At 39.5% G+C, this 23,097-nt stretch overlaps 1 protein-coding gene across 4 annotated transcripts in view; it reads right to left on the bottom strand.

Moving 5' to 3' along the window:
- The window catches only part of birc6 (baculoviral IAP repeat containing 6), a 242,055-nt gene that overhangs the window by 63,586 nt on the left and 155,372 nt on the right, over positions 1–23,097 (bottom strand). For all 4 annotated transcript variants that reach the window (XM_078557316.1, XM_078557318.1, XM_078557319.1 and 1 more), the window contains 5 exons: positions 22,853–23,049; positions 18,415–18,715; positions 17,841–18,058; positions 15,185–15,349; positions 13,497–13,662 (listed from right to left, as the gene is read on the bottom strand). In XM_078557316.1, coding sequence (XP_078413442.1) covers positions 13,497–13,662; positions 15,185–15,349; positions 17,841–18,058; positions 18,415–18,715; positions 22,853–23,049 — 1,047 coding nt within the window. The remainder of the gene's footprint in view (positions 1–13,496; positions 13,663–15,184; positions 15,350–17,840; positions 18,059–18,414; positions 18,716–22,852; positions 23,050–23,097) is intronic.

Genomic DNA, 23,097 nt, shown 5'->3' with positions numbered 1-23,097 from the left:
TTGTTCATGGGATGAGGGCATTGCTGGGTTGGCCAGCATTTATTTAATGAGACAATTGCATAGAGGAAAAAAAAAACAGGTAGTATATGTAATCAGTGACTGGTGTTGAAGCAGGTAAGAATGAAGTGGAAAAGGTCTAGGAATCTTTGTGAACCCAATACTCAGTGTCCATCCAGTGCAAAATGCAATCAATAAAACCGATAGGATGTTGACCTATAGAGTTGAAACACAGAATACAAGTCAGAGAAAGCTGTGACTGAAAGGTATATTCTCTGGTCAGACCACACCTGAAGTACTGCCCCCACTGGGACACAAGGCAGATATTCAAGTGCTAGAAGCAGTGCAAAGAGCAACAAAAAATGTTGATACAGAGGCTTAAAGGTTTGCATTAAACAAAGGCTGAAGATTCCTTTGCTCGTCATATTCAGGAAATGCATCCAATCTCAGAGATGCACAAGATAACAAATCTTATGGGAAAGGTATATTCTGAGAATTATCCTACTTTTGCCATTTTATTTAAAGGATTATAGGTTTAAACTAGCAAAAGACAAACTTAGAATTGATAAAAGAAAGTAATTCTTCACAGTGATTAACACAAGACGTGGAATCCCAGGTGGACGAATGAAGACAAGAACTCTGGAATCATTTTAAAATCAACTAGATGGTGCAAAGATGGGACTTCGGGTTCAGCCTGACAATGAAATTATCCATTCAATTTCCTTGCAATTAAATCACTGTAGGTAATGTGAGAGCCAATTTGTGTACAGCAAAAGCACATTAGGTCTTCTTTGAAAAGTGCCATGGGAATTTGTATGCCCCGAGAAGTGGGTGGGGCCCGTGGATTAATACCTCATTCAAAAGACAACGCCTTTGACAGTGCAGCACTCCCTCAACATTGTGCTGAACTGACAGCTTCAGGCTCTGGAGTGAGGACTGAACTCAATTCCCCTGACTCAAGGGTGTGTGTGCTGTGAGAGCCCAGGCTGACATTTGGCCGCAAAGTGATGGGCTTTAAAAAGGGAGGTTGAGTGTCGGGCAAATATAACTGAAAGGTCTGACACCAAAGGAAGACTCGAGGGTTAAAGTGAGCAGTGCTGCAGGGGTATAAAGTGGGTATTTTTAAAATGATTGTTTAAGATATGGAGTTTGAAGCTCAGAACACAAACTGAAAATGCTTGCTAGTTTACACAGTTCTTCAGACTTAATCTTCAGAACTAGTTTAGAGGCAGGTGCACTATTTTATATTAAATAAAATGAGCACACTTCTGTCAGAGGCATCAACATTTCTTAAGGGGCTTTTAACTGGTTCACATGATTACTGGGTATAACTGGTGGCCTTTGAGCCACGTGGAATTCCTTAGTTCTGTTGAATAGTCACACGGACTCGAAACGTTAACTGTGTTCCTCTCCGCAGATGCTGCCAGACCTGAGTTTTTCCAGGTATTTTTATTTTTGTTTTGGAATTATACAGGATGTAAGCTTGGCCTTCCAACCCAGCTTGCACTTTCAGCATTACTGCCATTTACGGGATTTTTTACCAAACCTCAGAAAAGCTCACAGAAAAAGTGGCTATTTTTAAAAATTTAGCACACGGGAAGTTTAGCAGATCTGTTACTCAGTATGACCAGGTCAAATTCAGTAGCAAGCAAACCATTTTATATCCATTGTAATACAAATGGGGTGTCAAACTGCTTAGCTACATTTTAAAGAGGTCATAAGTGTGATTGGTGTAACACAAAAACTTGTATGTTTTATTTTTGGAGGCCATCTGATTATTGGAGCTTGTGTTTATTTGGAGCGACAGCGAGATCGAAGTGATCTACAATTATGGGAACAGAACTTCGGTCAAATGCCGTCTAAATAAAGCAAGTGGGATGTACAGGTCGAGTTTGTGGATACACTTCTCATTATAAAGCACCTTCTTTATTTTTAAACCTTCTAAATATAACGAGAGGCAGTCTGATTGAATCTCTTAGTACCGAGAAAGTCTATTTATTAAACTGCCTCTAACATTAAGCAACTTCTCATAGATTTCACAAAAGTTAGGAATTGCTTACAGACATTTATTTCCTATCAGCTTTTAATTAATTCATGAAAATAAAATTAAATATTTGCTATAAGGATAAGAACATCTGAAACTGTGTTATTTAGACATCGCTGTTGCATTAGTCACATTTTTTCCAGTGAGAGATTTGGTGGCAAGGTTTGGGCTGAGATCAGCCAAATAGAGGCAACAAGTGTCTCTTTCCTGATTAAAATTGCTAATCACATTGAATTTTACAGCATAGAACCAGGCCTTTCAGCCCAACAGGTCTATCCTTGTGCTTATGCTTCACTCAAGCCTCCTACCACTTTGCTTTATCTGACTGTCTTTTTAGATGCTGACACTCGACATTAATATGTAGATTCTACCAAGCTTTCTACAGTTCTGATAATATCGGCACTTACGTAAAGAGGAAAAAAAATCATATTCTTGAAATCTCAAACTGAAATTGTTGGAAATATGCAGATCAGATCTGCAAAGAGAAAAGACAGATGAGCCTCTCAGGATTATACTTTTTGTAGTGTTGAACTAGTAACTACACCAGAAGCTTTAAACCTGCTATGCAGTTCCAACAATTTCTGTTTTTATATCTGCACACCGAACTTGGAGCACAACAGTGTATGATCACCCTGAATTAGATTTCTTTAGACAAACCCTCCATGTGCCAAACTCTTAAGCATTTATGAAAAATTCAAACTTTAAACTTTATATCTTTCCGTTAAAATAAGGGAGCACTACGAGAATATCTTCAAAGAGAATGTGATCACAGATTCACAGGCAACTGCAAAATTTTAAATATGCTTTGCAATATGTTTCCTTGTTCGTCCCCACAGGAAACACTATGACTGAACAAAGCACATGAATATTTCATCAGCTGAGGCTGTGCACATTTAAAAGCACAAGTCCTTTACACAGCATGAAGACTCTAATCAGCTGCTACTTAGCCATTTTTACAGGAAGGAATATGCTCAATGGACAACGCAACATTTTATTTCAGCTTGGAAAACCTACTAGGCACAAAACCCACTGAAAACAATAGAAATTTACTGAGAAACAGAGTAGCAGCAGCATCTTTGTCCCACCAAAGACTAAACGCGAATGCAAGGTGAGGAAAAAAACTTTCACACAGTGAGTAGTTAGGGTTTGGAATGCACTGCCTGGAAGTGTGGTGCAGGAAGGTTCAATTGAGGCATTCAAAAGGGTATTGGATGATTATCTAAACAGAAACAACGTGCAGGGTTACAGGGAAAAGGCAGGAGATTGGTACTAAGTTAAAGTGCTCAGAGAGCTGGTGCAGACATGATGGGCCGATTGGCCTCCTTCTACAAGGTAACAATTCTGTAATTCTGTGAAATCAGTTATAATAAAAATTATCTACAATTAACACAGTTCTAGTTCCAGCAGCAAATCACAGAAAAATCTCAACATTACCTTATTTCTACAAATTTTCGTACCCCACCCCTACAAAGTTTCCCCAGATAACTTGCCAAGGGCTTTGTAGCTGCTCACTATCAAGAAAATAACTCCTTTGCACTGAGGGGAAACTGAGTCAGGGCTCAAGGTCACAAGAAAGTTACAGATGAAGGCGGCCATTGGGCTCCACCTTAACTCATCTATTCAGAAAGGCAATAAATCCCACATTTCAACAGTCCATTGTTTCTTCAACAAATTTTTTTCACTCATGGGATGTGGCTGTCACTGCTAGGCCAGCATTTATTGCCCATCAGACATTTAGAACTAGAGTGCCATTCCCATTGTTCTTCCTCTGCACTACCTCTAATGCTTGAATGTCTCTGGCATTTTGATGATCAGAAAGGGGCACAGTACTCAAAGTGCCACCTGGTCAGCACAATATATAACATATGTCATAATGGACTTGAAACGTTAACTCTGTTTCTCTTTGCACAGATGCTGTCAGGCCTGCTGAGTTTTTCCAGCATTTTGTTTGTATTTTTTGGTCACCACTTCCTCTGATTTATACTACAAAACCAGCAGGTGGAATAAAACATTCAGTTGGCTTTGATGGTTGCTGCTCTGCACTGACTGGACATGTTAGGCATCTAGTCTATTGAAACTCCCAGGCCTCTTTTGGCTTCATTTTTATTTGAACACAATTCAAAGCAAGGAAAAATCTAAACTGTCAAACAATCTAATTGATGTGATCTAAATCTCTCCAAGCATATTAGCAGGGACACTAGCTGGGAAAAAAATAATTTTGGAAGCTAAAACCTTCTGACTCATTACTACCGTTTGCACTATTCGTAATATTTCAAGGATACAGAAACTAAAACAGAAGTTTTGGATTGAAATAATATGTTTTGCAAGATTTGCCACAATCGCAGTATTTTTTAAAGAAGGTATAAACAAGGCAGACAAAATTTCACTGACTGTAACAAATCAATTACAAATGCCATTAACATTACACCTAACCCAAATCACTGTTTTTCAAAAGAAGAACCCCTGAACTACAGATGAAATAAGGCGGTCAATATTTTCCCTGAGTACACTAAAATGACTAAAGTATAGAATTCAATGGAATTACATAAATATTGAAGACACTTAAATCTGATCACTCTCTTCTATAATTTGCCAATGCATTTAGTTGTAAAACTGTATGCAAAGGTGACTAATTTCTATTGTGCTTTCCAAAAATTTAGCAGTGTCCCATTTTTCAAACTCACCCATAGGCTGACAGAAATATTCAGCATATGAAATAATTATTAAGCATCAGACATTAATTATGCTCAAAAGATCATAATGTTAAAGAACCTGGCAGTACGGCATTCCAGTTAACCAGTGGTACATTAGCGTCATAGCCGCTCATGTCAGTGCTGACTTCAATGACAGATCTATAAAGAGAACGAGGAAACACTGCTCCCTCTGGAAGCACCAAAGTCCAGCGAGTGTTTTCAGTCAGTGCCTCCAATCCCCTGGCAGCCACTGTCTTGTGTCACCACTGGTAGCACTGCTCATCACACTTTCACCAATGGACAGACTGTGCCCTAGTTTCCCTGGCAAAGGCCACCAACAGTGTTTTCTTTTATATTCATTTACAGGATGCGGGCGCTGTTGGCTAGGCCAGCATTTATTGCCCATCCCTAATTGCCCTCGAAGTGGTGGTGGTGAGCTGCCTTCATGAGCTTCTGCAGTCCCTGTGGTGTAGGTATACCCACAATGCTGTTAGGGAGTGAGCTCCAGGATTTTGACCTAGCAACGGTGAAGGAACGGCGATATATTTCCAAGTCAGGATGGTGAGTGGCTTGGAGAGAACTTTCAGGCGGTGGTGTTCCCATGTATCTGCTGCCCTTGTCCTTCTAGATGGTAGCAGTCGTGGGTTTGGAAGGTGCTGTCTAAGAAGCCTTGATGAGTTTCTGCAGTGCATCTTGTAGATGGTACACATTGCTGCCACTGTGTGTCGGTGGTGGAGAGAGTACGCATTTGTGGAAGGGGTGCCAATCAAGTGGGCTACTTTGCCCTGGATGGTGTCGAGCTTCTTGAGTGTTGGTGGAGCTGCACTCATCCAGGCAAGTGGAGTATTCAATCACACTCAATGTGTCTTGTAGCTAGCGGACAGGCTTTGGGGAGTCAGGAGGTGTGTTACTCACTGCAGGATTCCTAGTCTCTGACCTGCAATATTTATGTGGCTAGTCCAGTTCGGTTGCTGGTCAATGGTAACCCCCAAGATGTTGACAGTGGGGGAATTCAGCAATGGTAATGCCAAATGAATGTCAAGGTGTGATGGTTAGATTCTCTCTTGTTGGAGATGGTCATTGCCTGGCACCAAACTCCAGCAAGTGTTTTCAGTAAGTGCCTTCAATGCCCTAGCAGCCATTGTCTTGTGTCATCACTAGTGACACTGTTTATCACACTTCCACCAATGGACAGACTGTACGCTGGTTCCAGGCCTTTCACAACTATCGGATGGCCCCACAGCCAGAATTAGTCATTAATTGTGACTTATAAATAACTTCACATTTTAAGACGAGTGCCAGCCAGTCCTTTAGCACCTCACTTAGTGTGTTTGAGAAGGCAAATAGACTTGTGCTGAATAATATGGCCTCTCTGGCTGTAAATAATATGGTATGTGGCTGTTCATCAGGGTGTGTTTGAGAAGCAGGAAAAGCATTTGCAAGGCTTTCCTTACGAAAATACGAACATGCAAATTATGAGCAAGAGTAGGCCATTTGGCCCCTCGAGCCTGCTCCACCATTCAATAAGACCATGACTGATCTGATGGTGGCCTCAACTCCACATTCCACCTATCCCTGATAACCTTTGACTCCCTTGTTAGTCAAAAATCCATCTACCTCTGCCTTAAAAACATTCAATGATCCTGCCTCCACCACTCTCTGGAGAAGAGTGTTCCAAAGGCTCATGACCTTCAGAGAAAAAATTTCTCTTCATCTTAGTTTTAAATGTGAGGTCCCTTATTTTTAAACTGTCCCCCCTAGGTCTAGTATCTTACAAGGGGCAACATCCTTTCAGCATCCACCCATCAAGTCCCTTCAGGATATTATATGTTTCAGTAAAATCAACCTCTCATTCTTCTGAATTCTAGTGGATACAAGCCCAGCCTGCCCAACTTTTTCTCAAGATAATAGCCCCCATCCCTGGCATCAGTCGAGTGAACCTTCGCTCTAACACTGTTATAGCCTCTCTTAAATAAAGAGGCCAAAGCTGTATGCAGCATTCCAGATGTGGTCTCACCAACACACTGAACAACTGTAACAAAGGATCCCTACTTTTATATTCCATTCCCTTTGCAATAAACAACATTCCATTTGCCTTCTTAATCACTTGCTGTACCTGCATACTAACTTATTGTGATTCATGTACCAGGACACCCAGATCCCTTTGTATCTCAAGAGTTCTGCAATCTCTCTCCATTTAAGTAATATGCTGCTTCCCTATTCTTCCTGTCAAGTTCAGGACAAGTGGACACATGTAATAATGTTATTCAAGAAAAGAGGGAGTGAAAAATGGAACTCTAGGGTGGTTAGTCTGGCCTGCTGGCCTCCAATAGCAAGGAGATGTTAACAAGGCATTTTGAAAATCATATTATGATTAGGCAGAGTCAACATGATTTTATGAGAAGGAAATTGTATTTGACAAATCTATTGAGGACGTAACTAGCAGAATAGATAAAGGGCAAACAGTGGATGTATATTTGGATTTCTAAAAGGCATTCAATAAGTTGCCATATAAAAGGTTATTACATAAGATAAGGGCTCATGGGGTTGCGGATAATAATTGGCATGGACAGGGGATTGGTTAACGGACAGAAAGCAAAGAGCAAGGACAAACATGGCATTTTCAAGTCATCAGATTGTAACTAGTGGGATGTCACAAAGATCAGTGCTAGGACCTCAACTATTCTCAATCTATATCAATGGAGGGACCGAGAGTAATGCATTCAAGTTTCATGATGATATAAGACTAAGTGAGACAGTAAGCTGTGAGAAGGGCACAAAGAGGCTAAAAAGAGATTATATACAGGTTATAAGAGCGGGCAACAAAGTGGAAGATGAAGCACAACATGCAGTAATGTGTGGTTATTCACCAAGGTAGGAAGAATAGAAAATAATTTTTTTAAAATGGTGGGCAACTTTCAAATGTTGGTATTCAGAGGCATTTAGGTGTTCTCATACAAGAAATACAGAAAGTTAGCATGTAGGTACAGCAAGCAATTAGGAAGGCAAATAGCATGTTGGCCTTTACTCCAAAGAGATTGGAGTACAAAAATAAGGAATTTTTGCTACAATTGTACAGGGCTTTGGTGAGATCATACCTGGAGTCCTATGCAGTTTTAGTCTCCATATCCAAGGAAGGATATACTTGCCTAAGAGGCAGGGCGGAGAAGGTTAAGTAGGTTGATTCAAGGGATGAGGGGGATTTCTTACGACGAGAAGCTGAGTAGAATAGGCCTATACTCTCTGGAGTTTAGAAGAATGAGTGGTGATCTCATTGAAACATAAATGATTCAAAGGAGGCTTTGCAGGGCAGATGCTGAGAGGTTGTTTCAAGGATGAGAAAGATTGATTTTTGGACTCTAAGGGATCAAGGAATATTAAGATTGGGAAGGAAAGTGGAGGTGAGGTCGAAGATCAGTCACAATCTTACTGCATGGTGGAGTAGGCTCAACGGACCATATGGCTGACTTCTGCTCAAATTTCTTATGCTTATAAAGGAATTAGGTAGTTTCTTCAAATTGTTACTGGCTTTCTAACAGAAGAAGCAAATAAAAACAAAACACTCAGATAAAAGCAAAATATTGTGGATGCTGGAAACTGAAACAAAAACTGAAAATACTGGAAAAACTCAGCAGGTCTGATAGCATCTGTGGAGAGAGAAACAGAGTTGGCATTTCGAGTCTGTATGACCCTTCTTCAGATGCTGTCAGGCCTGCTGAGTTTTTCCAGCATTTTCTGTTTTTGTCAAAAACATTCCCTTCATTCACATTTGAAAACTGATTTACTCAGTTTTTAAAATGTAGAAGAAAAGAAAGGTTCAAATATAATGCTCATTAGAAAACAGAGCAAACATCATTATACTCTGCAAACTCAAAGCCCAGTTCCAGGATTTGATCTTGATGTATTAAAAAATTAAAAAATGAGGTTAAAAATATTGTTTGATTCATTTGTTTGTTCACCTTCATGATAAATAGACCTCGGCAAAGCAAGCATTGTTAAAATGCCAGTTTCATCATACACATGCTCCTTTAATACCCTCTGCAACATAGCTATTTACAGTGTCTATCAATAGACTGTCCCTGCTAATGTGATTCAAGACTCTTTGGAGCACATACTGCATTTTAACGACAAATTACTTGATTAAATTTGTAATTGTAACCAAAATTGGATTTTCTACCATAAGGACTGTGACATTACACCACGGAGGAGTGAATTAAAGCATAAATGAATATTTGCATGTAAAACCAGCTGTAAAACCCAATACTTAAAAGGAAGGCCCACTACCTCTTCACAGATTGAGCAATTTAAAATTTGAAGGTTGGGGGAAACCATTCTGATAAATGCCTCCCAATAACTTTTTGGCGTTATGATCAATATGGAACTATATAGAGATTTAAAAGTCCCCTATGAAGAATAAGAAGCTACTTAACATTTTTAAATAGAGTTAACATATACAAGTGGACTGAGAAGGCTGCAGTACAGAGTCTGGTCTGAACTGGAGTGAGGGTAGTTAAGAACATTTGGCTTTAAGCTACCTTTAGGGGTAGTGGAATCCAACAGATAACTTGGATGTTATGGAAGTTTTTGGAAACCTTGCATACCCCAGGACAGCCACAAGTGCAAGAAGTGTCTCAAGGTGGATTCAGTCATGCTCAAAATGTTACTGAGTTTGAGAAACATTTGGAGGCCCACTGCACCATGCGGTAGCAACTAGGGGGCTTTGGGGCACACGTTACGAGGTGATCACCCACAGTTAACAAGATAGCGAAAGAAAAGTGAATGATCACTCGCTGGAAGGAGAGACGGGCAAATACAATTGGGACAGTGCAGGATATTTCTAGAGTCGGAGATATATATTGTTGGATACCTGCAATACAGACAAGAACAGGTGAGTAATCATTGCATCACAGCACATGCACCAATTGATTACATGGGAGGGCTAAAAAAGTATGAAGGAGTGGGAAGGGGCTATATCATTAGAGAGAGAGGAGCAGTTTCAGTTGATGTTAAAAGTAGGGATGAAGGAGAATACAGGATAGAGATGTTGCAAAGAAAACTCAAGGAGTTTGTTTCATAATGGTAGTAATTTCAGCATAACTGTCACAGTGTGTGGCATTGGGAGTAAAGGAGAAACAGATTAAGCATATCAACTTGACAGAGGGTGCAGAACGGAGCTCTTCAGATTTTTCAGGCAACGGAAGTAGCCATCAATACAGAGGCACAGTCTAAGTGGGATGGACTTCACTTAAACCAAGCCCATAGCAATGTCCTTGTGGTGCAGAAGATTTCAACTGTTATGCAAACAGAGAGGCACACCTTAAAGCATGCAGCATAAGGGTTAAGAATAGCTTGGGGAGGAATGGAAACTAGTATGGAGCAGATGAGAGCAATTTAGGAGAAAGACAGTGAAGGAAATAAAAGAAAAATTAGAAAGGTAAAGGGTACAAGGACATGAATGAGCCAGGGTTGCGCATTTATATGTAAAGTTCAAAGAATTTATAATAAAATTAGGTAACCAGACATGCTAATTACAGTGGAGGGAAGAACTCGAGAGTAATTTTCCATAACTAATTAGATGCTGCAATGGGGAACTTTAAGGTCATAAAGATGAACAAAGGTAGGCTAAATAAAATTCCTCAGCATAATTATCTTGAGATAACATCAGTTGAAGAGTTTGGACGTACTCAAATGCAAGACCTCCCCTTCTGTGCTGCTTCTTTTCTATAAATAGAATTAATTTCAAAATTTAAATCCTCCAAGGTGCAAATACCCATTTAGACTGAAGCTCAATCAGCCTGTATATTTACTAACATGACTCATTCACTATTTCAATATATTGGTAGCAATTACATAGGATTATATAAACTCAGTCAACAGCACTAGCTGCCCAGAAGTGTATGGCTAAACATCACATTTCATAACAGTAAAGTTGGGAGTACAGTATTAAAATTACGTAAATACATAAACAGCATTAAAAGACCAAATGCCACTATTTTGTAGATTTGAAGAAACTGAAATGACACAGGTTTTACTAAGCAACATATTTCACTTCGGGGAATTGATAAAAACGAAAACAGTACAGCTCTCAAGTGCATAATGTTTGTCTAAGTTTAGAAGATTTTCTAAAAATGCATTGCTGTCCATTTATTCTGTCTAGAATCTAACTTACAGATTAACTGGAATATGCTGTGCATTAGTACATGCAGCGACCAACAGAACCACTACAATGTCAAGCTGCAAAGTTTTCCCCACAACTCTCCACCCCACTGCCGCGCACCACGCCCCCACCCCCAAACTGCTAGGAAAAGATTTGAGTTATTTTTCTCACTAGACAGAACTGTTGAAAATTGGTTTGTAGTTAAAAAGTTGAAGGATGCAATATGCATCAAAAGTATTCCTATGATATATAACTCTCCTAAAATCATCTGTCTCCTATAAAATTAATGTTAATACAGAAAATATTGGAAAATGAACAATGACTTTAATGAGAAGTGGTTTGACCATAGAAAATAAATAGGCATAATATAGAACTGCAACAAGATGTAGCTTCTCATGTACGTTATCATAGTCGCTCCATACCTTTAACACACAAGCTACCTACTTTGTGATTTTTAACATTTGGTCCATTAACTATGTGCACTTCTATAGCTTTTAAAAATGTGAGTCCAAATGATAGAACAAAAAAGCAGAGAGCTAGGGGGGGGAAAAGTGTGACTCACCAAACAGCAGCAGAACCTCCTCATTTCACTTCCAGTATTTGCAGGTATTCAAAATGAAATTGTGCAACATAATTAATTACCCTAAAAAATGGGAGTAATTTCTGCACCCCCATGAACCTAGATTAACTTAAATTTCTGTTCTCAAGCTAGTCTGTTCTCAAGTCCAACATTCTAGTCATAATTCATTTCTAACCAGCCTATGAGTGTTTCAAAATTTAAAAGGGATGCCAATTTCATAACTCAAACAGAAATCCTCCTTCTATGAAACTCGCAGGATGTAATGATGCTAACTACATCACAGTTAAAAATATAATTTTCGCTAGACAATAGGCACCTCTTCAGAATTTGTAATTATGTCTACATAAAAGCTAGTTGGAGCTAAAATTGACTTAAGAATATACTGTAACAAGAGTTACGTTTTATGGTATCATAATGGGTCAGATTTTGCTGGAATGGGACATCTTGCAGCAAGTCCAGTTGATTAGACTTGTTTGTGCACGATCAGTTTTGAAAATTTTTCATTCAAAAGTTGCTGGAAACTTGAGCTTGTTACAGCACAGTGAGAACAGCAGACCTTGGTGAATAATGGGACAGTGTTTTCTCCTTAATCATTGAGGTTAAAGGATTGAGAAATAAACAGGAGGAGGACTGAGAAGGAGGGTGAATTAAAGTGGGTGAATTCAATGTCAAATCAGGCACAACCAGAAATTTATGGGTATGCACTTCAGGAAAGAACTGACAGGCTGGATTTCTCTTCTCTTGGTGAAAAAAATAGGCTCAGGGATGACCTAAAGGGGCCTTTCAAATTATGAAGGGTTGCGATAGAGTGGATACAGAGAGAATGTTTCCACTTATGGAGACGAACATAACTAGAGGCCATCAATAAGATGGTCACCAAGAAATCCAACAGGGAATTCAGAAGAAACTACTTTACCCAAAGAGTGGCTGAAGCAAATAGTATAGATGCATTTAAGGGGAAGCTCAACAAGTATATGAAGGAGAAGGGGATAGAGGGTTATGATGATAAATTTAGATGAGGAAAGTTGGAAGGAGGTTCAAATGGAGCATAAACACCAGCATGGGTTGGTTGGTCCAAATGGCCTGCATCTTTGCTGTATATTGTATGTAATTCTGTGCAAAAAGAGAAATAGAGAAGTGGAAAGAAAGACTGGTTGGCAGGGGGGTGGGGGGGAGAGAGAGACTTGGGAGGCAAAGTTAAAAAAAGTTAAATCTCCGAGAACATACTGTCATCAGCCAGTATAACAGTGCTCCTTTCTCAAATTCTGCAAAAATGAAATTAGTACTATATCAGCAATGGAGGATAAACCTACAGCCTCAGGCTACCACCATCAGCCTGCTACAGGGACCCAACTTCAATCACTGCATATAAACTCATTCACTTACACAACTGCAACTCCTATTTGCGACTCAGCAAATAAACAAGGAGTCCCTAGTTTAATTAGCTTTTGTCTCCCTTATGATCCAAGTTTTGAAATCTTAATGTGCAGTAAAACCCAAGGCATAATCTTGTGTGTGTTAATAGCCATTATACAAATTGTGACAGTACGCAAAAGATGTGGCCACTCATTTAATACGTAGCTGGTTGTATTTGTTGCATAAATTGATCTGCAGTTTGTTGCACAATGGAATGCATCACCTGCTTCAAATACTTATTACACAAGCAAGATGCTACACACCATCAGTTGAATGTTTTAACAAGATATTTAGGATAATTTCAAAAATGAAAATTCTTCCAGGATTTAGACACCATAAGCTTTTACCAGAAAAGAGACCAACACCAGGGCAATAATTAAACTGAAGCACACCATCAGATACAACTTTTTACCATTATTGCTCAAGGAAACCAAGTACAGAGCTATCTACCTACTCACGCTAAGGCAAATTTCATCAATAGCTATAAGGCATAAAATTTTAAAATAAAAATCCATGATCTCCACATTCAAAGCTTCATATTGGTGTCCAAAACACTTTCAAGAGTAACCAAACCCACATCAAATACACCATTTTATTAATGCTACTTACCCGAGTCATTCCTCAAATAGGATGACATGGCAGGAATAAGACAGGATTGGCTGAGCAGCTCCACAAGTACAGATGGAAGGGCATTATTGTTGTGTCCTCTACTTTCACCAAGCTGCACATCTCCAGATAAGGTGCTGCCACCAGGATTTATGTAACTTGCAAGGACCTAAAAATATAGCAGATAAACAGAACAAAAAACTCAATTTGAAAGTGAAGAGCAGATTTTGATTCCTCGTTTTCTCCCACCTCACAAAAGAAATCAACCTAAAGTTTGCTAATATGTGTTGCAGAGAATATTTTTTTGTTGGTGCTACTCTTCTCAATTTTTGAATGTTGTCATTCAAACCTTAAAGCATCAAGGTCAATTAACACTGTAGCCAGGCAAAAACAAAACCTATGACGTCTAAACTGACTGTCACTAGTATTAAAATATGCCATTAAAAGATTATGAAAAGTCTGATACCGTGGCCAAGGAGGATGAAGGAGTTAGGGGACATATGCCAACAAACAATGGCTTTACTCTTCTCAATGCTCAGTGTGAGCAAGTTACAACTCATCAAGGTTGGATCTCAGACACAGTGTGACAGGACAGGCAGTGCAGGGATCAACAGAAGTGATGGAAACATATAGCTGGGTGTCACTAACACAAAGCTGGATGCTGGTCTGATATGTATGTGACGATGCCACCAAGGTGATACATGTAGATAAGGGAAGCAGGGAGCGTTGGAGAAGGGAGGCAAGGATAGACCCTTGAGGATCTCTGAAGCTGGTAGTGCAAGGGTGGGAAGAGAAGCTATTGCAAGAGATGCTCTGGTTACAACCTGACAGGGAAAAAATGGAACAAAGGAAGGGTAATCCCATGGAAATAGACTATAGTGAAGAGGTATTGGATTAAGTATGTGATAGATTATTCCAAAGACTGTCAAGGAGGATAAGGAAAAATAAAAAATAAACAATGAATATAGTCACAATGTTGTTCATGCCCCTTGGTTAGGGCTTTTTCTGACATTGTGGGAAGGCCAGGGGGATAACCATCTGTTCAAGAGCCTTAAATTGGGAAGCTAAATTGGAGATATGACAGTGGTCTGCAAGGACAGAGGACTGGTTGGGGTTTTTTTTAAATGGTGGGGCGATTTTGACAGAATTCTAGGATAGGGGGCAGTACCTGAGGAGAGGGAAGCGTTTATAATAATCTAGGGTAAAAGGGTAATTCCCTAAAACAAGTCACTAGCCAGGTGGCAAACTTGAAAATTAACCCCATGATTTCTGTCATAGAGGCAAGTCGTCCATGAGGCCCTTCCACTTGATGCGAGAGGTGCAGGGAGAGGAAGGGGCTTAAGGGGGTGGTTGACAGTAGAAAGAAAATGCACCTGGGATAATCTTTGCCCTCCAGGATGATCCTGGAATAATGGGCCACATTTGGCAAAAGAGAGTAAGGTCCAGTAGACCTTGATGTGGACAAGTTGGATTTGGGGATGGATGGGAAAACCAGTTATGCATCAGATATGCACAAGTTTGCACCTTTTGTTTTCAAGAAGCCAAAGCTGAAGACGTGCAAGGAGGACCAACTAGGATAGGAGGTGATACTAGGATTAAAAAATATTGTATTTTGAAGGACATAAATTGAGTTTCAATATTCAACCCTAAGTTTCAGATTCAACAAGCAAAACAAAATTGGTCAACATTACCTGCAGAAGACAGGTCACATGCTCCTCCTCCAGCCTCTGCTTAGTTAGGGCTTGTTCCACATCCCAACCTGAAGCCGTAGAACCTGTTCCAAAGCCTGTACCTTTGGCCCAATATAACTGCTGGTCTTCAGTGGAAGAGTTTGTGTGCGCACTGGAAACCTGTGGCTGTTTTCAAAAGAAAAAAGTGAAAAATTTATATGACAGTAACTAAAATTACAAATTCAGACTACACAGACACAAAAATTTGTATGCATACAATATACATACATTTGCATGCCAGCTGAACATGTATTCAGAGTATAAATGTTAGCAGACACACTTTGGATTTCCAGCATCCGCCGTAGCTTTTTGTTTTTAACACTTCTGGTCCTGTTTCTTGACACCCCTCTCCCACCCACCTCCCTGATGGAATAAATTCCAATTCATTCCCATAAGCTCTGATGCAAATATCAATTGGATCCAAATTTGTTCAGTCTACTTAGCAGACTGATGTTGTGGTTAGCAGGCTGCCAAAATGTCTATTTTAAATATAAACTATCAAAATGCCTATTTATTTTCACTTCCTATGGGGTTAAGTATATCCATAATCGATGTTGATCTGAGCATAAAATTCCACATACACATATTTCCTAGGCGAAAACCAATACATACATAATACCAAGGTGTAACCTAAAGGCAGCTTGTAATGAATCATCAACCTAATAGTCACTGCACTTCAAAACTATTACATATCGCTAAAGCCGCCTGAGGCATTGTGATGCATTAAGTGGCAATAAAAATGTAGATACTTATTATGACATTTCTAAAAAATTAGAAATTCCAGTCACAGCTCTTAAAGACTCAGGATTAACACTTTCACATCAAATCTCTTGAAATAATTGTGTCTCATCAACAGAAGTACAAAAAACTGAACCAATACAAGTTTTTACTCCATTAAGCCACAACTCAAAACCTATTTTGTGAATTTTGGAATGTCAGAACCCTGAGATATGGTATTAAGTATGTTTGTTTCTATCACCTTAAACCATGGCAATGTTAGAAACAAAGTTAGTGTTAACCAAAAATTTGTACCAACTTCCATTAACAGTTTTAAGGGTTACATCAGCAATGTGGGCTCCTCAGTTTATTCACAAAGGTACCAAAAAAATCTAAAATAACCAGCGATAAACTAGCATGGAGCAGTGCTGAGTTTTTGATTTTTGATGCACAGAGGGCTTATGCAAAGGACCCAACAGATCCCTTTGATTATGTAGCACCTGGACATTTCTTTAGGCCCAATATTTTTTTCCATTTTTGTCTGGATTACAAATTGGTCAGTTGTTATTGCTTACATGAAGCTGTATTCAAATATACAAGCAAAAATGCTACAGGCCTAACTTGAGGGAATCACGTAATTACAATAAAGCCATTTAGAAAAGTCACATACTTTAGTATCCAATCAATTGGAATAAATAATAGAAATAAAAAAATATATATTTAACAAACCACAAGTGCATTCCCTATAATTATGAATTAATTACCTCATTCACCACCTTAAACATTCACTCCCAGCTCACTAAGCCTTCTTTGACAACACCTCCCAAACCCATGACCTCTATCACCTAGAAGAAAGGCAGCAAGTGCATGTGAACACCTCCAAGTTACTTAATCCTTACTTGGAAATGCACCTAGGTCAAAATCCTGTAACTCCTTCCCCAACAAGCAATTAGAAAGGAAAATGGCAGGTTGGCCTCTATTGCAAGTGGATTGGAATACAGGAATAAAGAAGTTTTGCTGAATTGCACAGGATTTTGGTGAGACCGCATGTGGAATACTATGTTCAGTTTAGGTCTTCACATTTGAGGAAGGATATTGGGTAGAATTGAAGGCAATACAACAAAGGTTCATTAAAATGATCCCTGGGATGAGGGAGTTGTCCTATGATGAGAGGCTGAATAAACTGGGCCTACATTCACTGCAGTTTAGAAGAGTGAGAGGCAATCACATTGAAACATACACAATTCTGAAGGGGCTTGATAGGGTAGATGCTGAGAGATTGTTTCCTCTGGTCAGGGTCTCAAACACAGGGGCACAGTCTCAGGATAAGAGGCCAATCATTTAAGACTGAGATGAGGAGAAATTACTTCACTCAAGGGTTGTGAATCTTTGGAATTCTCAACTCCAGATGGATGTGGATGGTCCACTCATGAATACATTTAAGGCTAGGATAAACAGATTTTTTATCTCTCAGGGAACCAAGGGGTATGAGCAGGCAAGAAAATGGAGTTGAAGCTCAAAATCATGCCATGATCATTCTGAATGGTGGAGCAGGCTTGATGGACCGTATAATCTACTCCTGCTCCTATTTCTTTTGTTCTTGTATTCTAACACCACAGTGACACAATGGTTCAAGAAAGGAGTTCATTGCCACCTTCTCAAAGGCAATTAGGGATGGGCAATAAATGCTGGTCTTGCCATGTAGCCCACATCCCGTGAACGAATAAGAAAATGTTATGTGGATGCTGTTCAATTGAAAGATTTGGGCATGAACCTTTGACACACTTCAATTTGTTTTTAAAATCACTATGTTCAATGAAGAGCTACCCCTTCATATTAGGTCAGTTGAACAGATTTAGTTAAAACCTGTATTTGATATTTAACCTTAAGCTGAGCTCACCTCTGTCTGGTTAGCACCTGCATTGGGCACTCTTGGGGCATGATGGCTAAGTGCAGAGAGGCAAGCCAGTATAAGATGAATTGCTCCAATCTCCAAAGCCATCCGCCGAAGGAGAACTCCATCATCAGTAGTCAATGGTGTGGTACTGAATAAAGTGCACAAAACATGGAATGGAAGTGTAGGAAGAACATTTGCTGATGGGGACTGTAGGATGTGACCTGAAGAGAGAAAATGGGCATGATTTAAAACTTCGTTATATTGATTCAATGTCCAACAAAAGGCTATTTAAATGAAAGTTCCTTTTATATTATGCAATTTTCCACCAACATTCATAAATACAGGGCACATGAACACTTTACCACGGAATTTAATTTAGTCAAAAAGCTGCTCAAACACAATGTTTTCACAAAGATACTTAAATTCTGATTACAAAAGCTCTCTAAAAGTACTAATGACTGCATGTATTGGAAATCTGTGAGACTACATTAATGATCTAAGAGTGAGTTAAAGGCAACAAAATTTGCATCACATTAAGTGTGTGTAACAATGAATGTGAACATCAAGGCATACGTACTGCCTTCACCATCATCAGTTACGCCGAGCACCAATCTTAGCAAGCACTGAGCATGTTTCCGTTCTTTAAGGAGTACTTCTGCATATCCTGGTAAACGGAGGAAAAGTCCAAAGGCTGCAAGAGAATGTGCTGGGATGGGAGACATTGCAGGGACAGTTGATTTGATTGGTGGTGGCTCTGCAGTTATGGTTTCAGGAGCCTCATAGACCAATTCACCAGACTGTTCTATGGTAACCCATTCAAACTGTTCATTGTCCTTCGGCTTTTCTTGTGAAGTGGAGGTTACCACAGGAGCACTCACCTAAATGCACAAACAGAAGAGGTCAAATATTAATGTCAAAAACATGTATCAATTTATCTGTTGAACTGTAGGCTCTTATGGAACCTCCAGATTTCAGGCTCTGGATCAGCAAGGTACTACAAATTGGGCTCCAGCTGATAACTGTCGATCAACTAGTTAAGTCTTTACTATCCCTTAACATTATTCCTCTTTAAACTCACCAACAAATTATACACACAGTTGTGAAGACTTAGATTGCTTCACTTCTGGTTTCAATTAAATTGGCCAGAAGCAACACACCAGTGTTGATAGATTAAAGCAGGGATCAGTGCTAGGACCCCAGTTATTCACAATATATATTAATGATATAGATGAGGGAATTAAATGTAATATCTCCAAATTTGCAGATGACACAAAGCTGGGTGGGAGGGTGAGCTTTGAGGAGGATGCAGAGATGCTTCAGTGTGATTTGGACAAGCTGAGTGAGTGGGCAAATGCATGGCAGATGCAGTATAACGTAGATAAATGTGAGGTTATCCATTTTGGTAGCAAAAACAGGAAGGCAGATTATCTGAATGGCTATAAATTGAGAGAGGGGAACGTGCAACGAGACTTGGGTGTCCTTGTACACCAGTCGCTGAAGGTAAGCATGCAGATGCAGCAGGCGGTAAAGAAGGCAAATGGTATGTTGGCCTTCATAGCCAGAGGATTCAAGTACAGGAACAGGGATGTCTTGCTGCAATTGTACAGGGCCTTGGTGAGACCACACCTAGAATAGTATGTGCAGTTTTGGTCTCCTTATCGGAGGAAGGATGTACTTGCTATAGAGGGAGTGCAGCGAAGGTTTACCCGACTGATTCCTGGGATGGCGGGACTGACATATGAGGAGAGATTGAGTTGGTTAGGATTATATTCGCTGGAGTTCAGAAGAATGAGGGGGGATCTCATAGAAACCTATAAAATTCTAACAGGACTAGACAGGGTAGATGCAGGAAGGATGTTCCCGATGGTGGGGGAGTCCAGAACCAGGGGTCACAGTCTGAGGATAACGGGTAGACCATTTAGGACTGAGATGAGGAGAAATTTCTTCACCCAGAGAGTGGTGAGCCTGCGGAATTCATTACCACAGAAAGTAGTTGAGAACAAAACATTATATGTTTTCAAGAAGGAGTTAGATATAGCTCTTGGGGTGAAAGGGGTCAAAGGGTATGGGGAGAAAGCGGGAGCAGGCTATTGAGTTGGATGATCAGCCATGATCATAATGAATTGCGGAGCAGGCTCAAAAGGGCAGAATGGCCTACTCCTGCTCCTAGTTTCTATGTTTCTATTAAAAACTAAGCAAGCCAGAAGTTATTTTATTGTCTTTCAGAACAGCAGTTCCTTAGCTTGCAATGCACTTGAGCAACAAAGGATGAGTCATTCTAGGTTCGGAGTAAGATTCTGATAGCCCAAGTTGTCCTTGAGCAAAAGGCAACAGCAAAGGCAGCGGATGGTGGTGTTGGCTGTGGAGCACATGCTGCTTAGGAACTGAAAACATGGTACAATAGTTAAGAGTACATATAATGAAGTCAATATTATTTCAACACTGACAACAGTTTGACGATGGGCAAGAATAAAAGAATCTTCCTGTGAATGTTGTCAAATTAAAGTTGTGGGGATGAGTAGCAAAAGAAACCCATAACAGTCTGTTGCCATTAGAAGCAGAGTTGTTAAAATAAGGGGTCTGAAATGAAGTGACAGTGTATGAACAGGGTATGGACAGTGCACCATTGCTATAGTGAAGCTGTTTTGGCAGGTGGGAGAAAGAGGGAAGGCGCAACAGAGGAGACCTCTCAAGCAATGAACATGAAATTAATGATGTAGTAATTAAACAAATCAAGACTCAGGTTTAAAAGCCTGCAGATTGTAAGAAAAGGCAAAACTGATGGAGGTGAATAGTTTCACTCCCTGTTCAACAGATATCGAACAAATTTTAATAGTAGACCTACAAGAGACCATTAAAACTGTTTCCTTCAATATAGATAATGATACAATGCACAGAACAGCTTTCACAGTCGTATAATTTTGAAGAATACATGGATGATTGGAGGAACTAATTTAAATAGAGGGCTGACATGGCTGACAAGGGCAGCAAAGCTTCATTAGTTTGCAGATGCCATCTGGATCCAATTAAAATTACTCCACTCAACACTTACAACATTTTGAAATCAATGCTGACAAATGTAATATTGAAATTATATTCAGTGAAAACTACGAGTGACATGATTTCAGAAAGGCCCAAGTATATAATTTTATTAAAGACTTTTGTCAATCTGTCCGGAAATCACACAACAACCTCAATATTTATTCTATTTCAGTGCTACTATGAGACCATAACTTTATTTTCGAAAATAAGAGAGGTAGAAGGAGTAAACAACCAGCTATAATTTGATCTCCAGTCCCATAATATCTGTTCTGGTAGCATTTAACATTGCACCTCCCTTTCCAACACAGAACGTGGGCTTGAAGCAATGCAAACTCATAAAATGTGGCCTACTTCTTTCGGAAAACTGAAGAGGTGAATGGTTCCCAAGCTGGATCAAAAACTAAATCTGAAAATACCATTAGAATTACAAAATTTGCGCTATAATTCTTAGCTTAGTGTTCCTATGCATAAAATACCATTTGTTTTTTTAATCAATACATTACATAAATTGTTAAAACATTATTCCCCGAAGTTAGTCATCCACTACATAATTTATAAACACGCTTGGCTTTCCAATATTTGCTCCTGTATCTGTTCTTTCAATCTCAAAAGAGTTTCACCGTAAAGGCTGCGAGAGCACCGCAGTTACACATTTAGTCATAAAAATGAGTAAACTGACTACATCTATCAACAGTATGTACAGCTGCAGCTGAATGTCAGCTCTGAAAGAATTTTGCCTTTCCATCATTAACTTTGCTGTGCAACCGAATTCAAATATTTAAATGATAGTGAATTCAGTCATGTAATTGGCTTAATAATTGTCACCATCAATCGGAGATTCAAACAGGCAAAGCTTCTTTTGTTCATTTCTCAGGGCAGTTCAAATGGTATCCCCTTAAGATTCAAAATGCTCAGGCAATTATGAGCTTTATAAATTCTATTTGACTGGGTACATACATTTAAATTAAACATTCAGGTGAACAGGTTTTCAAAATCCTACTGTTGGTCACATTATTATAGGATTCAGCAGCTTTTGCACCAACAACAATGCAATATCTTCTATGTAGAAAGTTCCATTATTTAGAAAATTCATCTTTAATAGTTAATTGAGCAATCTGCCATCCAAATATTCCACATCATGTCTCAAAAGTATTTATTTTAAGGAGACTCTTTTATCACGATATAATTTGAATGATTTAGGGAATTTTTATTACAGTTGAAATAGAACCTAAGCTTGAAAATATTACACCTGCTTCACCAAGCAAAAGCAAAACTGAATCAAGTAGTAGCACACTACAGTCAGGACAGTATTATTAAAGCTTTTTGACCAATGCCAACATTCCCAAAAAAGGTGTTTACTGTAAATTGGCTATTTTTGAGTGCAGATTAGATCCAGTGTTAAACAATGGAAATGCAACGATTTCAGCAGAAATGTTCAGTATATGCAGAAAATTAATGCAGCTCTCATCAGGGGTTCATCATTTTAAGGATTTGTATCTTCTATTTTATATGCTCTTAAGTTCCCTGCTGTGCCACTCATCAGCTGCCACCATCTGACCACCACCACAACCACCGCCTCCCCCACCCCACTGCCCCTGTAGCTAAGAGGCAGGGCTGGCAAACTGTTCCCAGGTCCCTTTCAGGTCTGCTGGAGCCTGCATGAGGGAAATTTTTCCTCTCATTTCTCTTCCCTTCTTCAGAGGAGCACTATCAACTCTCAGCAGCTCAACAAACATCAAGAATTTTATGTTCAACACTGTATAGCGTCATAACAGGAGCAATGCTATATGTCAGCATGTCATCCTTCAACTGGGAAAAGTGCAAATTTCTACCAAGATTGGGAAAAGTTGTCATGAACTGGAGGTTCCAACTGCATCACGTGTTTTACTGGAACACAGTGAAACTTCAAGTGCCTTACATGTTTGGAGAGTGAGATGAATGATTGCAAAATGTATCAGCAAAATGTCACTTACTTGCTGGATAACATCAGGATACAACATTGGCAGCCTTTCTGCTATGAGTGCTAGCCCACCCATGCCAGCAAACACCTGGAGTGGAGACTGGATAGGGTTAGTTTCCAGCAAAGACTCATCCAGTGCACTATCTATGCAGTCATCACTTGGTTGCAACACTTCATCTTCAGGACAGCTGGTCAAGCCATCCCCAAGCTCTGCATGAAATAGTGGATATAAATTAGCCTCCCTAAACATAAAGAATA

Source organism: Cetorhinus maximus, chromosome 14 (assembly GCF_964194155.1).
Source record: "Cetorhinus maximus chromosome 14, sCetMax3.hap1.1, whole genome shotgun sequence".
In the NCBI taxonomy this organism is placed as follows: domain Eukaryota; kingdom Metazoa; phylum Chordata; class Chondrichthyes; order Lamniformes; family Cetorhinidae; genus Cetorhinus; species Cetorhinus maximus.
This window is presented reverse-complemented; position numbering and strand designations above follow the sequence as displayed.